The sequence below is a fragment of the Argopecten irradians genome, chromosome 6 (genome assembly GCF_041381155.1).
Source record: "Argopecten irradians isolate NY chromosome 6, Ai_NY, whole genome shotgun sequence".
In the NCBI taxonomy this organism is placed as follows: Eukaryota; Metazoa; Mollusca; class Bivalvia; order Pectinida; family Pectinidae; genus Argopecten; species Argopecten irradians.
The window spans coordinates 15,663,769-15,678,701 of NC_091139.1; the positions used below are offsets into that span (position 1 = coordinate 15,663,769).

Here is a 14,933-nt window from a genome sequence, read left to right on the forward strand (position 1 = left end):
TTGTTTATCTTGACAACCAGGTATCGATTGTTAGGTCATTATTTTGTGAGCGTAATTCACGTCATTTTCTCCGAAAAGTATGACGATATGCTCGCAAAAACATGACTTCACAATCAATACCTACCCGCAACTGCAGATAACTCTGTAATATGCAAATCCGGAATATAATTATATACGATATATCATATGCAAAAAAGATACCTAATATCTATATGAGATATCTTACATCAAAATTAGATAAGATATCTTAAGTAAGTTTATAAGATATCTCAGATAGTATATATGAGTTATCTCGAAAATTTCATTATCTATGTAATATATGTCAAATAAAATAATTGAAAGCTCGTTGCTATATAAGATATTTCATTAAATAAATGAGATATCTTTTATAATTAAATTCTCGTTGATATCCTATATAGAATGAAGTTTTCGTTGAAATTTAAACCTTTCAGCCTTTTGTTGATTGTCGTTCCCATTTAAGATATATAAGATCTTACATGAGTGTTCATTTCATATGAGATTTTATGAAACGAGACTAAGAAGTTTTTGTTTTTGCGAGCCTTGACGAGCATAATTAAAACTTCGAAACGAGTTTCATAAAATCTCATATCAAATGAACAAAAATTTAAGATACTTTTTATCGCATATCTACAAATACCATATATAACAAAGAATTTAACGTCATGATGTATTTCGACACGTCACTTTTCCTGACGTTATTTTATTGTTTCTGTCTGACGTCACAATGAATTCTCAGCCAATGAAAATCGCTCCAGGTCATATTACACTAGTGACTTATGCAAAAAATATCACACGGGCGAAATCACTGGATATCAAGCGTTTTATGTGATAAATCTTATATATTAAATAAGATACCTTACAAATACGCGATATATAAGATATCTTAATCAATACACATTTCTTTTATTTTCTTCATAAGATATCTCATATATAAGATATCTTATATATCGTATTCAATATATCATATGATTAGAAATTTAGGATAAACATTTCTCTTTGAGCAAACGTCATGTTGGATTTCCATATATATTGTTGGACTTCATCATATACTGTTGTTACCTGTATTAGTTATACATGTTTTCGATTTATTTTAATCTTGTCAGAATATTTTGCAAAACATGCCTTTGCGGCATAGAAAATCAAAACAAATCCCGACGTTATTGGATTGAGTCGTCCTCAGGCCTATATTTTACTGTTAGTGGTATACATTAGAAGATTAGAATGAATATACGTACTCGACATTTAAATCGGTTCAGACATGTTTTCATATCAGTTTCTTTAAAACTGGTAAAGCAAAACCTGAAGGTCATTTGCATCAATTATAACGTATCGGAATATGACGCTTATGTGTGTGTAAACAAATTTAGTATTTGTAAATCTTTTCGTAGTTATTAAATGTCCTAGTCGTACATTAGTCAATTAAGTGTCATGTACCGAGTACCCGTTGTTTATCTTGACAACCAGGTAAACAATCGGAACTTTTCGGACCTTTTCATATCCTAACTACAATTCGATTTGAAAACACAGCGTGCCTTCGGCCTGATGTCGATCGTTCTCGGGTGGAATAGGCCTGCAGGCATGGAGGGATTTCTATCCCTGTGTGTCTACATTTTTCTCCTGGCTCTAATTGGATGCTTGGTGGACCGTGTCTTGGCTGTATCGGAAAAATACAACCTGTTCGAGAAAGGGCAATGACAGACCACGAGGATGATTCATATCAATCAGGTAGGTATATATATGTAGTATTTACCATCAAGTTGCAGTCGGCTGATTCTTCATTGGACCGCAGATTTTCATTACTGGTAATGGTATTATAGATTTTTTTTTACCCATGATGGACTTTTATATCCAAGTTATTTGTATATCATACAGTGTATTATTTTGCATTATTTGCAGACAAGTCTATTTCAGTACAGCACATTGTGTATAACACGGCTTAGAGCATGATGTAGATTTCAGATGTCAAAAAAAAGAATCTAGTATATTATGCATATGCAAAATAGTAGCAGGAGAGAACTTATATAAGCTTTCTTTTTTCCTCAATTTAATGAATTCATATGCTGTTGAAATTGAATAGTAATACAAACATTTGGAAACGGTAATGCGATTACTAAATGTGCATATTTAACATTAATTAACGTAAAAACCAGTACATATATTATCTCAGATATCTCTTTACAGCCTAAAGTTAAATTATATTGTATTAAATATTTTTTTTTGCATACGTTAATTTATTATGCTGCCTTTATACAGGACTTAAAATAGCATTTTTTGGACCATTGATTCAGAAATAAAAAAAAATCTGAATAAGTAATCATGATTGCATGGAAATATATATGTATATTTATTGTAAAAAGACAATTAAAATTGACTTACCACACAAATACACATTTCAAAGACTGCAATGCGGAGACTGAATGGTTATTGTTGTAACGGAAAAGATAAAAGTCAGAAAGTGATCTCTTTACGCTACAACAGTACAGTATACACGTAGCTAGGTGGTAATATCTACCATCACCACCATAATCACTTATACCACTGATCAGAAACCAAGAATGTCTCGGTGCACGGGCTACACATATATACATCGGAAGTGGATCTGTGCCAGTTTCCGTAAACATTTTATAGCATCTATTGTTTTGATAAATATAAGCGTGCATACATGAATAGAAATGAATTTATTTGGAATGTTTTTTTTCCGTTTGTTTATTTGTTTTTATGTATCTTTGGTTTTTCTTTGTGGAGTGGGGATGAGGTGGGGTCTATTAAAAATGTGAAGAGAATTTCTAGAAGAAAACTGCAGTTTTTTGGACTTTGCTTATTTTTTTTGAAGAAAGAGCCCACAGATGCAGGTTAAATCGACAATAAAAGATATGAAAACTATGCAAACCGAGTACTGTAAAGGTGCATATATTCAGTCAATGCAGTAAATCAAGTGCGTATTTGAAAATGTGATACTTAAATTTTAATATCTTTCTCGATATGATAAAATGACTACATTACTACACCAAAATATGTAGTGATTTCTACGCAGGAAATGATAAAATCTGATTTAAAGCTCAAAAATGGTGATTTTTTCAGCAAATTTTTCATATTTTGTTTGACGCAGCAAAAATGTTTCCCAACAGCAATCTATTATTTCTTGTAAGTTTTTTGACCACTTGTCAATCAGTTTAAGCAACAAAAACAACCAAAACCAATGTTAACATCGTATAAGTTCCGGTTATGACATCATCAAGATGGCCACCATCTCGAATTTCACTGAAAAATGAAAAATAGTCATAACATTGACATTTTTCAACTGAAGTAGACAAATGAAGTATCAAAATGACCACAATAGAACAACAAATACATGTCAGGACCAAATAATCCAATATCGCAGGAAATGAAAAAAAAATATTTTAAGCTCAAAAATGGTAATTTTTCAACATTTTTTCATATTTGGCTTGACGCAGCAAAATTGTTTCCCAATAACAAATTATTATTCACAATCAGTTATTTGACCTCTTATCAATCTGTTAAAACAACAACAACAACAAAAATATATAGAAATGCAAAAGAGTATTGTTGTTATACCATCATTTGGTTTACAAAACATCACCGGATGCGGCATATGATTGTTATTTTTTCCAAACCGCTAACACTACAGTTTCCTGGTGTTTTAGGAGTTCCTGAATATAACATTGGCTATTGACGATTTCTATATTAACAAATTTGAATTTAAAGTTGGCTGAATATCTAAATGGGACTTCAAAATAATCCATTTTCATGTTCGAAATTTTGTAGACTAGTAGCCTCTCAAACTGAATTATTACAGCAAAACGCTAACTAAAAGCTATAGGGTATCAAATTAAAGTTCCGTAAATACCATGACACTTTTTCGAAAACATATTGTGTCTTTTAGAATGAGCACATTCATTATTTATTTCCTGTGTATAACGCAAGGAAATATAAGATGGCTACTACAGTGTCACATATTTCTTTCACTAGTTCTTAATGCTAATCATTTTCGTTGTGCGTGCTTTCTCGCCAGAGTGTCGTCTTCGACCTCGGTGACCTGATGTGACATTTACATTACCGGGTTACCATCATGGTTCTAACTTGTCAACTGTCCATGGTCAGAGTTAAGATCAGAAACATCGGCTTCAGAGATGTGGGAGCTCTTCCTGTTTCCAACCTAGTTTCACCTAGATTCACATATCTTATATGATGTTCAAGACTTCCACGGCAAGATGGAAAAGACGCCAGATAAACATTCTGCGCGGAGGGTTGAGTTGGTTCTCTTTAATTCGTATGAAGCACAATTCCTCATTCTTGTGAACCTCAACCTCAGTGACCATTGGTGGCACAGGTGGATTCTTTGAGGTCATAAATGAGGTGTGCAGTGAAGTTTCACTCTTTGCCATGTCTGGAAAGCACTTTAGAGAACTTTTTACTGGAGAGTCTTCAATGGTTTCTTTGCGCATACACCAGATGTAACACAACCAGCACCTCCAAGGGAGTGGGGAAAGTCAGACCAATGAAAAACATTTAACATTTATGCCCTCATTAATGACCTCGATGATATCACCTGTGCCATTTATGGTTGCACGAGGGTCCACAAGATTGATGAATAGTACTTCATACGAATTATGGAGTTATGTGCTAAGGAGAGAACCAATTCCACCATTGGAAGAATGTGCATCTGGTGTAATTTCCATTATGCCGGAGAAGTCTGAAACAGCATATACGTACGATATGTTAGAATCTGAAAGAGATCCCACATCCCTGAACCTGTTGTTCCTGATATGAACTCTGATCATGGATGGGTCATAAAAGACTAGAACAACACTGGTAATGCAGTGTCACATGAGCTCATCGACATCGACGACGTCGATCTGGCTTTCGACGAATTGGATACTGATATCTCGAGTACTCTGATTCGGACTGCATGTACCAGCTACCAGATATGCCGAGTCTCTTCAGTGGATAGGTCAGTGAGGCGAGAAAGCACGCACAATGATAATGGTTATCATTGAGAACCAGTGAAAGACATATTAGTGACATTGTAGTAACCATCTGACATTTTGCTTACGCTATGCATAGGAAATAAACAATGAATGTGCTCATTTTCAAAGACACAAACGCTTTGGGAACTGTTAATGATATTAACGGAAACGTAGGCTTAGCTTAGGTTACATTTGTTACGCTATCAGTAGGCGTTGTGTTATTTTTGAGACGCTGCTAATCTACAAAATTGAGGGTATAACAATAATTCTTTTTTTGCATTTCTATATATTTTTGTTGTTGTTTTTGTTTTTACTGATTGATAGGAGTTTAAATAACTGATTGCGAGTAATAATTTGTTGTTGGGAAACATTTCTGCTGCGTCAAGCCAAGTATGAAAAATTTGCTGAAAAATCACCATTTTTGAGCTTAAAAGCTTATTTATTTATTTCTTCCGTACAAATCGCTACACATATTTGATTATTTTTTCCTGAAATGTATTTGTCGTTCTATTGTGGTCATTTTGATACCACATTTGTCTACTTTAGTTGAAAAATATCAGTGTTATGACTATTCTTCATTTTTTAGTGAAATTCGAGATGGTGGCCATCTTGATGACGTCATAACCGGAACCTTTACAATGTTAACATTGGTTTTTGTTGTTGATGTTGTTTAAATTGATTGATAAGTGGTCAAAAAACTTATTAGAAATAATAGATTGCTGTTGGGAAACACTTTTGCTGCGTCAAACAAAATATGAAAAATTTGCTGGAAAATAACCATTTTTGAGCTTTAAATCCGATTTTTTTCATTTCCTGCGTAGAAATCACTACATATTTTGGGATTTTTTTGGTCCGGATATGTATTTGTTGTTCTATTGTGGTCATTTTGATACCTCATTTGTCTACTTCGGTTGAAAAATGTTAATGTTATGACTACTATTTTTCAATTTTTAGTGAAATTCGAGATGGCGGCCATCTTGATGACGTCATAAACGGAAGTTCATCCCAACTTATGCAATGTTAAACATTTGGATTTGTGATCAGTGGGTCATAAGGTTTCAGAAAAATATTGGTTCGAAGGTTTGGGGGGGGGGGGGGGGTGCATGTGGGACCCTCCTAGCCCATGGCCTACTACATTACTACACCAAGCTGCGATATTGTATTTCAAAAGACTTCTAAATTGGTATGTTTCTAAACAGACAATGATATCATGTCTTCTTGTCGGAAAGCATAGTAGGCCGGGTACGTATTCATAATTAGTATCTTGGACGAGTTATAATGGTGTGACTACGTCGTGGCCTAGTATGTATGTCATAGCTGCTAGATATTCTAATATGCAGTTGATGAACCGGATCTGATGCCGATTCCAATCAATATACTGAATGTTGTTATTCACCGGTTCGTTGAACTTCCCATGTCGTTGGTGATATATAATTAAAACGTCTTTACTTGTGCATGGATAGGTACATATAGAGAGATTGCCGCGGTTTGCTTGGTTACCTTAAAACGAAAAATATAGCGCCTGCTAGATAGGCTGGATTCACGATATTCCAGATTCGTAATATCACTGTCACGATATCCCTGGAATATATATTAGCAAAATTGAAGGTTCTGTGTGTGACAACTTTTCCCATATTAGAGGAAAACATCGCAACAGTTAAGGAACTAATTTTAAGCTAGGGAACCTTCCTACACGTATGTGTGATTTTAAGCAAAGGAATTCTTTAAAGCTAATGGACGTTCATGGAACTTAGCACAAATGAGCAGGTCAGAATTCAATAACGAAAAACTGTGGTTGACGGTGTAGCATTATAGTTTGGCATCGTTCTCTTTGTAATCTTCAAAAGAAGTCTCTATAGACCTGTGATTGGTCAGGTTTTTTCTCCTGAATTGCATTCAGTTTTGTTATACAAAGGGTGGATATAACGACAGTGATAGTAACCACTAAAACGTTGTTTTTAATATGCAAGTTTAAAGTATACATTTGTAGATATGTTTAAGGATTAACAGCCTATCTAACAGGCGCTATATTTTTCGTTTTAAAGTAACCAAGCAAACCGCTGCAATCTCTCTATATGTACCTGTTCATGCACAAGTAAAGACGTTTTAATTATATATCACCAACGACATGAAAAGTTCAACGAACCGGTGAATAACAACATTCAGTATATTGATTGGAATCGGCATCAGATCCGGTTCATCAACTGCATATTAGAATATCTATATTTTTCGTTTTAAAGTAACCAAGCAAACCGCTGCAATCTCTCTATATGTACCTATTCATGCACAAGTAAAGACGTTTTAATTATATATCACCAACGACATGAAAAGTTCAACGAACCGGTGAATAACAACATTCAGTATATTGATTGGAATCGGCATCAGATCCGGTTCATCAACTGCATATTAGAATATCTAGCAGCTATGACATACACACTAGGCCACGACGTAGTCACACCGTCATAACTCGTCCAAGATACTAATTATGAATACGTACCCGGCCTACTATGCTTTCCGACGAAGAGATAATATCATTATCTGCAAGTTTAAAGTATACATCTGTAGATATGTTTAAGGATTAACTTGAATAGATTTTTTTATATTATGGAGATAAAACACAAAAATCTGAGTGTACTCTAAATAAAACGCGAAGCTGTTTATGATGAGAGTACACTCAGATTTTTGTGTTTTATCTCCATAACATAAAAAATCTATTCAAATTAATTCATATAATTCAAATTACTAAAGATGATCTCTTCAATACTCAAAATTCATTTTGGGACTCTTTTATCTATGAAATCATTACGCCGTCATTTCAGCCAATCAGAAGCAACGTCACAAACGGCGACGCCATTTTGTCCTTTATGGGCTGATAAAGAAATTTTTTAAGCCAATGAAAATGCTCGTAACAAGCAAAATTGATTTATATGGTCTATATTGCAAATAAAAGAGAAATGATGGAATGTCGGCCATATCGATAAGCTAGTAACATCTGCAATTGTGCAGCAGTTCGGTTAATCTCCGTCCCGACACTATTTGGCTTGACATATTCGTGAAAAGAGAGCATATCTTGCATCGTAAATGATTTCAATTTTATTTAATGTGAACAGCTTGTCCTATCATTATGATACGCATTGTGTACATTTCTATGCGGACTACATTATGTACTCTGGGATCTTTATAGTACTGCCAATGCACATCTGATAGCTGTTGTCGATGGAATAGTATGCAAATCAATACGGTTCACTCGATTTACATTACAGGTCAGGTATCATGGGGCCGTGTGCGCTGCCAGGGGTCGTCCAGTGGATGGCGGATGGGATGCGGATACAACAGACTGTGCCGGTGTAACGTTGAAAATGGACCCCCGTTGAAATCTGACCTCGGGTCATTTTTCAATGTTGAAAATGACCCCGAAACCCGTTGAAAACTGAACATTCAGCGCACTTTTTACACCGACCCGTTGAAAATAGACCCCGTTGAAAAGTGACCCCATAAGAACTCGTTTTTACAAAACACAACACGACACCACAAAACCACGAAACCACAACACATCACAACATAACAACAAAACATTACACAACAACACATAACACAACACACAACACAACCACGCAACAACAATACAACACCACCCAAAAACAACACAGTAACACACAAACAACACAACACAACAACACAACATAACACAACACAAAATCACACAACAAAACATCACACAACAACACAACACAACATCACACAACCACACCACAACATACAACACAACAACAATACAACACCACCTAACAACACAACAATACACAGCAACACAACACCCCACAACAACACAACATCACACAACACATAACAAAACACACAACACAACCATAACACACAACCATACAACACCACCCAAAAACAACACAATAACACACAACAACATCACACAACACAACATCATACAACATTAACACAACACAAAAATCACACAACAAAACATCACACAACAACACATCACACACCACAACACAACACAACAACACACAAACACAACACATAACACAATAACAATACAACACACCACATAACAACACAACAATACACAACATAACGCAACAACACATCACAAAAACATCACGTAACAACACTACACAAACACGGAACAACAACACCAAACAACACAAAAACACACAACCACAAAACGATACAACAACACAACACAACCATACGCAGAACACAACATAACTGATCCATACGCAGATATATAATTATTACATGCATTCTTGTATTGTCAGGGAATAAATATATATTAACAATTACTGAATATCTGACAAACGTTAAATCGTCGAAAATATAATCATAAAAAATCATTAAGAAACAAATTAATAATGTCCCATAATTATAGTTTTGTAACACTATCCACTGGTACTCGGAAGTGAACACCACATAGTACAAACTTTGCATGCAGTTGATAACAACTATTCCTTTTTATTTACTACGTTACCTCAGTGTTATTTAGCAATTCCTCGGTCTGAGAACAATTATTATCTACACGGACGAACAAAATGACTATAGAAAAAATGAAAGTTTTGTAGTGACGTATTCTCCATAATAAACATACAAGCACCTAAAATGTTTAAATGAGGTATTTGTTACGATGACAACAATATCAAATTTCAATTCAAATCGAGGTGATTACGTAATTTAAATACCAGCATAGAAGGGTCGCTTAAATTAGGAATGGCGATAACAGAGTTTGTGCACACAGTTATATATGTGAATGTACTAGGATCATATTTCAACAGACCATCCGTTGATAGTTTGCCTAGGTCATTTTTCAACGGTCATTTTTCAACAGACTTGCCGTTGAGAATTGACCCTAGACACCGTCAATTTTCAACGGCATGTTCAATTTTCAACGGCATTCGGGGTCCGTTTTCAACGTTTAAAACTGACCCGAGGTCAATTTTCAACGGAGGTCCATTTTCAACGTTACACCGGCCGAGGACACCCAACTTCTGTTCCGGGAGCCAGGGGTGCTGACCGGATTCCGGCCGGAGGGCAAGTCATGGAGTCATTACCTGCTTAGTGTCGGCCAAGTCCACAACGAATCGGTCAACATTTGGTCACACTTGCTTGGCTTTTGTGTGATCCTTTGTACCATGCACCGATACCTGACCGTGGACATAGGTTATGACAATTCGCACTGGTTTGTGGTATTCGCCTTCGGAATCTGCTGTCTCATTTACACCGGTACAAGTACATTCGCTCACACGTTCCATTCCAAATCGGCCCTGTTACACTACACCTGTTTCCAGATCGACTATATAGGCATAGGATATTTCAGTCTCGGTTTCGCAATCATCACCTTCCATTGCAGTTGCCATCGCCATTGCAATCTGTTTTCAGAGTACTTCTTCCTGACGGCAAACGTTTTGTTGAGCTGGGTCGGCTTTTTCTGCTCCAGTGTGGCAAAACTACGGTACAGTCGTCCATATCCATTACGACGTAAGCTTTGGAATGTGTGCTCCTTCGGTTCTCAGGGCCTGGTCGTATTTGGTCTGGTGATGTTTCGACATCGGGACTGCTGGTTTGATGATTTTTGCTCCATGTCTTCCTTAAACCACCATACAAGTGTCTTCATCACTGCGTTTATTTCAATATTTTTCTTCTCTAGTCATTTTCCAGAACGATTTTTCCCGGGAAGATTTGATATTGTCGGTCAAGGTCATCAGATATTCCATCTTCTGTGCGTGACGGGAACATTACTAGAGTTCAAGGCTGCATACGTTGATTTAATTGCAAACGACAACGGTCGACTTGAGACGGGCAAATTTCAGCCAGACACATCGGCCATATTTGGGGCTATGATCGCCTATGGGATATTGTCCCTAGGAACGCTTGTCCTTCTGAGCCCGTACACAAAGCGCAAAATTCAACAAGACCTGCAAATATCGGATAAATGCCAGTAAAGAACGCCATTGTCTCAAAGTATGTAAACCAGTGAGTGGCTGAGTGTTCATTATCGCATACAATACATGACAGTAATATTGTTTTAAATGATAATGTATGTTGCCTTAATTTATTCATTCGAGTGTTTATAACATGGAAGTGTTCGGAAATGCATGCATTGTTAGATAATGAAAGCTTTGTTGTATGAAAGTGTAAGTAAAATTGGAGTATTTGTGATATGATTTTGTATGGAAATTCATGCAATGTACGTTAGTGCAAATTATAATAAGATTGGTGGTGCGGGCGTCATATATACACAAGATCAGATACATATTTAGAGAGATTAGCAACTCGGATATATTACGACCGGCATATCGTACCTCAGTATGTATCCAGCGATTTTAGATATACACTCCAAAACCAGGATAACTTAGGTTTGTTTTAAAAGTACGATTTTATGAAGAAAAAAAATAATTAGATAAAATGCACTTCCGGTTTCGAATCAAAGAGATAAAATTACATATTTGCATGATTGCAATTATCATATATAAATATCTTATTCGAATAAAATGGCCATATCGAACTATGATATAATGCTTAAACTTTATCATATGTTTATGCAAAAAATAACATTCTTAGACTAATTATGTACTTTAAAGTAGTTAGCCAAGGGAAAATGCCTACAAACCACAGGGACCTGGCACGAACATTTTTAACCAATAGTATACATATATATATATTATAGTTTCTCTCGGAACGCTTCTCGACTTTACATATCGTGACTACATTATGCAAATTATGTAATGTTGTGCTTGTGGGTAAACTCGAGAAGCGTTCCGAAGAACAAAGGAACATGGCGGTGACGGTTAAAGTAAGTGAGCTACACGATGTTTAAATGGAGTTTCTACAAAGTACGGGTCATGACACCTCCAAAGGAGATTGTGGATGAACACCGTTATGGGTACTGTTTACCACCACAAGCGTAGATTTTGTGATTTTGGCTTGGTTTTTGAGGTGCCCATTAGAGCCGAGACGACATTTTGACCGGACAGGGAAATGTCTACCTAGCATATTTTTCGTAAATTTCCCGATTCATCAAGCCATAACTTCGCCAATACTTGGTCAATTTTGTCCATCAAGCACTCAATGGAAAGATAGATTATTTCTCTTTAATGTAAGATATCCGTCAATGTTGTATAGAACCCATTTATTAAAATAATCACGGTTTTAAAAAAATAGGTATGTTTTTCTCGACCGCGAGTTCATCTACTATATATTTAGTATATGTTAGTTTTGCCGTCTTGCAGCAAAAGACGGTGATTTTTTTTTTCAATCTCTCTATGTGTTTCTGACAAGATATATATTTATTTTATATATATATATATAAAAAATGACATCAGTCATTGGTGTTCTAGTATATCACATACATAGCATGGATTTGGGAGATTATGTGTCGCTGAATTCGATAATCCTAATTGTTCAGACGTTCTGTGGTCTTTACTGTATGGTAACGGGATCCGGCCCCGGTTGTTTGGTATCTACTTCCTGAAAAATCGTACCCAACCAAAAAAATGAGGGGGTAAATCGCTTTAAAAACTCGATGTTATTTCATTTGTTTATTGAAACCTATCAAAAATTAAAACAAGGAAAGCTTGAAATTTTAATATGGCCAACAATTGTATGTGAAAATGAGAATAAAGCCTCCATTTTTGTATTCAAACATGTAACCTTGATCGTATTTTTTTAGTACAAAACTGAGAAAAATGCGTGAAAATATGAACATATCTCAAGATATCGGATGCATTTCTTTAAGATAAGATGTTGAATGAAGAAATAAGATAGAACAAAATCTATCTACCACTTTAAATTTATCGTAAATACATCCTGTGTGCCATAATCGATGATGTTTAGTGAGCAAGTTATTACTATATAGTGTACGTGTTTGGTACGCACAAAATTCCGGTTTGGGAGTTCATGGGAATTTTATAAATATAATTGCTCAATCGTATTTTATACTTGACATGTAGATTCAATTATATTTTGATATGCTCTGATTTTCTACTATTCTCATGGTCATGTGAAAGTCAATATTAAGCATATTAACTCGATGTTTGTATTTTTAGACACACTGGGTTGAAATTACTATTGTGACGTCATAATAAGGGTTTATATTGCGCTTGTACATTAACTCTGTTGCCCAAACGTTGAGTTCGTCAGGGCACATGACACCTTAAACCATCGATATTCTTGTATGTAACAAGCACATCTGATAATGTGAAAGAAACTCCATATCTCATTTGAAAATTGAGGATATTTGGTTCGGTTTATAATGAGTTACGGAAATACGATGATTTAAATGTAATTAAATTTTATATAGGGAATACATAAAACTAGCATATGAGCCTGAAATTGATATATGGCAGTTGATGATCATCATCCATACAGAAAATTGATTAGAACAATTGGAAAGCACTCTGATGTAAATGAAAGAGTTATCATTAATGGTTATTTCAAGTAACAATTAACAAATAACAAAAATAATATTTTGCTTTTGGAGACTCAGACTTTGTATGGAATTTTGATTTTATACTTTATTTGAAAAATGTATTTTTGTTACTGATGTTGTGTTTAGGATAAGCCTCAGTTCATGGAATTGTCTGACCTTAAAGTGAATGAATATATATTTTTACCAGACGTAACGTATTCGTATTTTATAAATAATTAATTGTTTGAAATGTGATGTGGAACTAATTGTACTATATTAGTACTGCGTAGCTTCCATGGTATAATGCCAGTACACTACTTGTATATTTTATTGATTTTGTAATTGGCTATACATTTTTAATTACGTAGATCACAACATTGGGACATGGATCGTTGGTGCCCATGTCTGTCCATTCTTGATACACTAGGGGTTACTATCACTGACATTATATTCACCGTTGGACTATTTTACAGTAAAACTGGAGGCAGTTCAGAAGAAAATAACTGACCAATCACAGGCCTGCAGACAGGCTTTAAAATTACGGGGAGAGCGACACCCAACTTCAAAGCAAGAGCAACACAGTCAACCACAGTGCGCCATTATTCGATTCTTATTATGTACATCAAAGGATCACATTACCTGCTCATAAGTTGTCGCTCACAGAGCCTTCATTTTTGCTTTGGTCTATTCCAGGGTTAGATATAACTACAATAATAGTAGCCCTTGTGAAATCGAGGATGATGTCTACCTGTCTCAGTTATATTTATTGACGAACCTTTACACAACATATGCTCATTCCGATTTATATTTACATTTTACATCTCATGCATTCAATGCTTATATGACGCGACAAAAGGATGTTTATATTTTTTATCTATTGTATTTTACATTGATTTATATACTGGAAATATTTATAATTAAACGCATTTCAATTTTAAGTGAAGATAAGCGATATTTAGTTTGATTGTATATATATGCTTTCGACTATTAAACGATAAACTAAATCTACTGAGTATGTGTTTCTTTTTTTTTATTTTGTATTTCATTCACGAATTTTAATCGATACAATTGAATGCTTAGTGCTACTTAACACTCAGAAGTCTAAGCCGGTCGTATGATCAGACCAAATATGGAACTAGCCCGAGATCCTCTGGCCTGATACCAGACTTAGTCATAAAGCCAGACACATATCTGTCATAATGTCTAAGTCTGGTGTTAGGGCCAGAGTATCTCGGGCTAAGATGGAACATACATTACCTTTAGACAGAGAACAACTAATGATAAAGCATGAATTCGACAAAGATATCTTCAGTATCGTCTGATGAACAGCGGGTACTAACACGATGTTACAATGCTAGAATCATTAGTTTGTCGTTGCGTAAAAATAGGGGTCCCGCATGAAAGCCAAAAAGCCAATTTCGTCTCTTGAAATAAATATCCCGTCAAAACATCAAAACATTACGACCGTAAATAAATGGTAGTGGGCATAAGGTCAGCTCAGGAAA

At 35.3% G+C, this 14,933-nt stretch overlaps 1 protein-coding gene across 2 annotated transcripts; it reads left to right on the forward strand.

Moving 5' to 3' along the window:
• Positions 1 to 1,503: 1,503 nt before the first annotated feature.
• LOC138325138 (membrane progestin receptor beta-like) lies at positions 1,504 to 14,434 on the forward strand. Of its 2 annotated transcripts, XM_069270590.1 has the most exons (4): positions 1,504 to 1,746; positions 8,273 to 8,351; positions 9,989 to 10,982; positions 13,797 to 14,434. In XM_069270590.1, exons 2-3 carry the CDS (start codon positions 8,283 to 8,285, stop codon positions 10,961 to 10,963), a joined length of 1,044 nt encoding a protein of 347 aa, XP_069126691.1. In that variant the 5' UTR covers positions 1,504 to 1,746; positions 8,273 to 8,282; the 3' UTR covers positions 10,964 to 10,982; positions 13,797 to 14,434. The 2 variants fall into 2 exon arrangements, with proteins under 2 accessions (XP_069126691.1, XP_069126690.1); XM_069270589.1 differs by lacking the exon at positions 13,797 to 14,434 and having other exon boundaries at positions 9,989 to 12,195.
• Positions 14,435 to 14,933: the final 499 nt, after the last annotated feature.

Excerpts from the sequence above, each read along its gene's own strand:
- LOC138325138 (XM_069270590.1), top strand. The coding sequence starts at position 8,283 with ATGGGGCCGTGTGCGCTGCCAGGGGTCGTCCAGTGGATGGCGGATGGG. Across the intron at positions 8,352-9,988 it reads TGCGGATACAACAGACTGTG|CCGGCCGAGGACACCCAACT; the intron begins CCGGTGTAACGT and ends TTCAACGTTACA.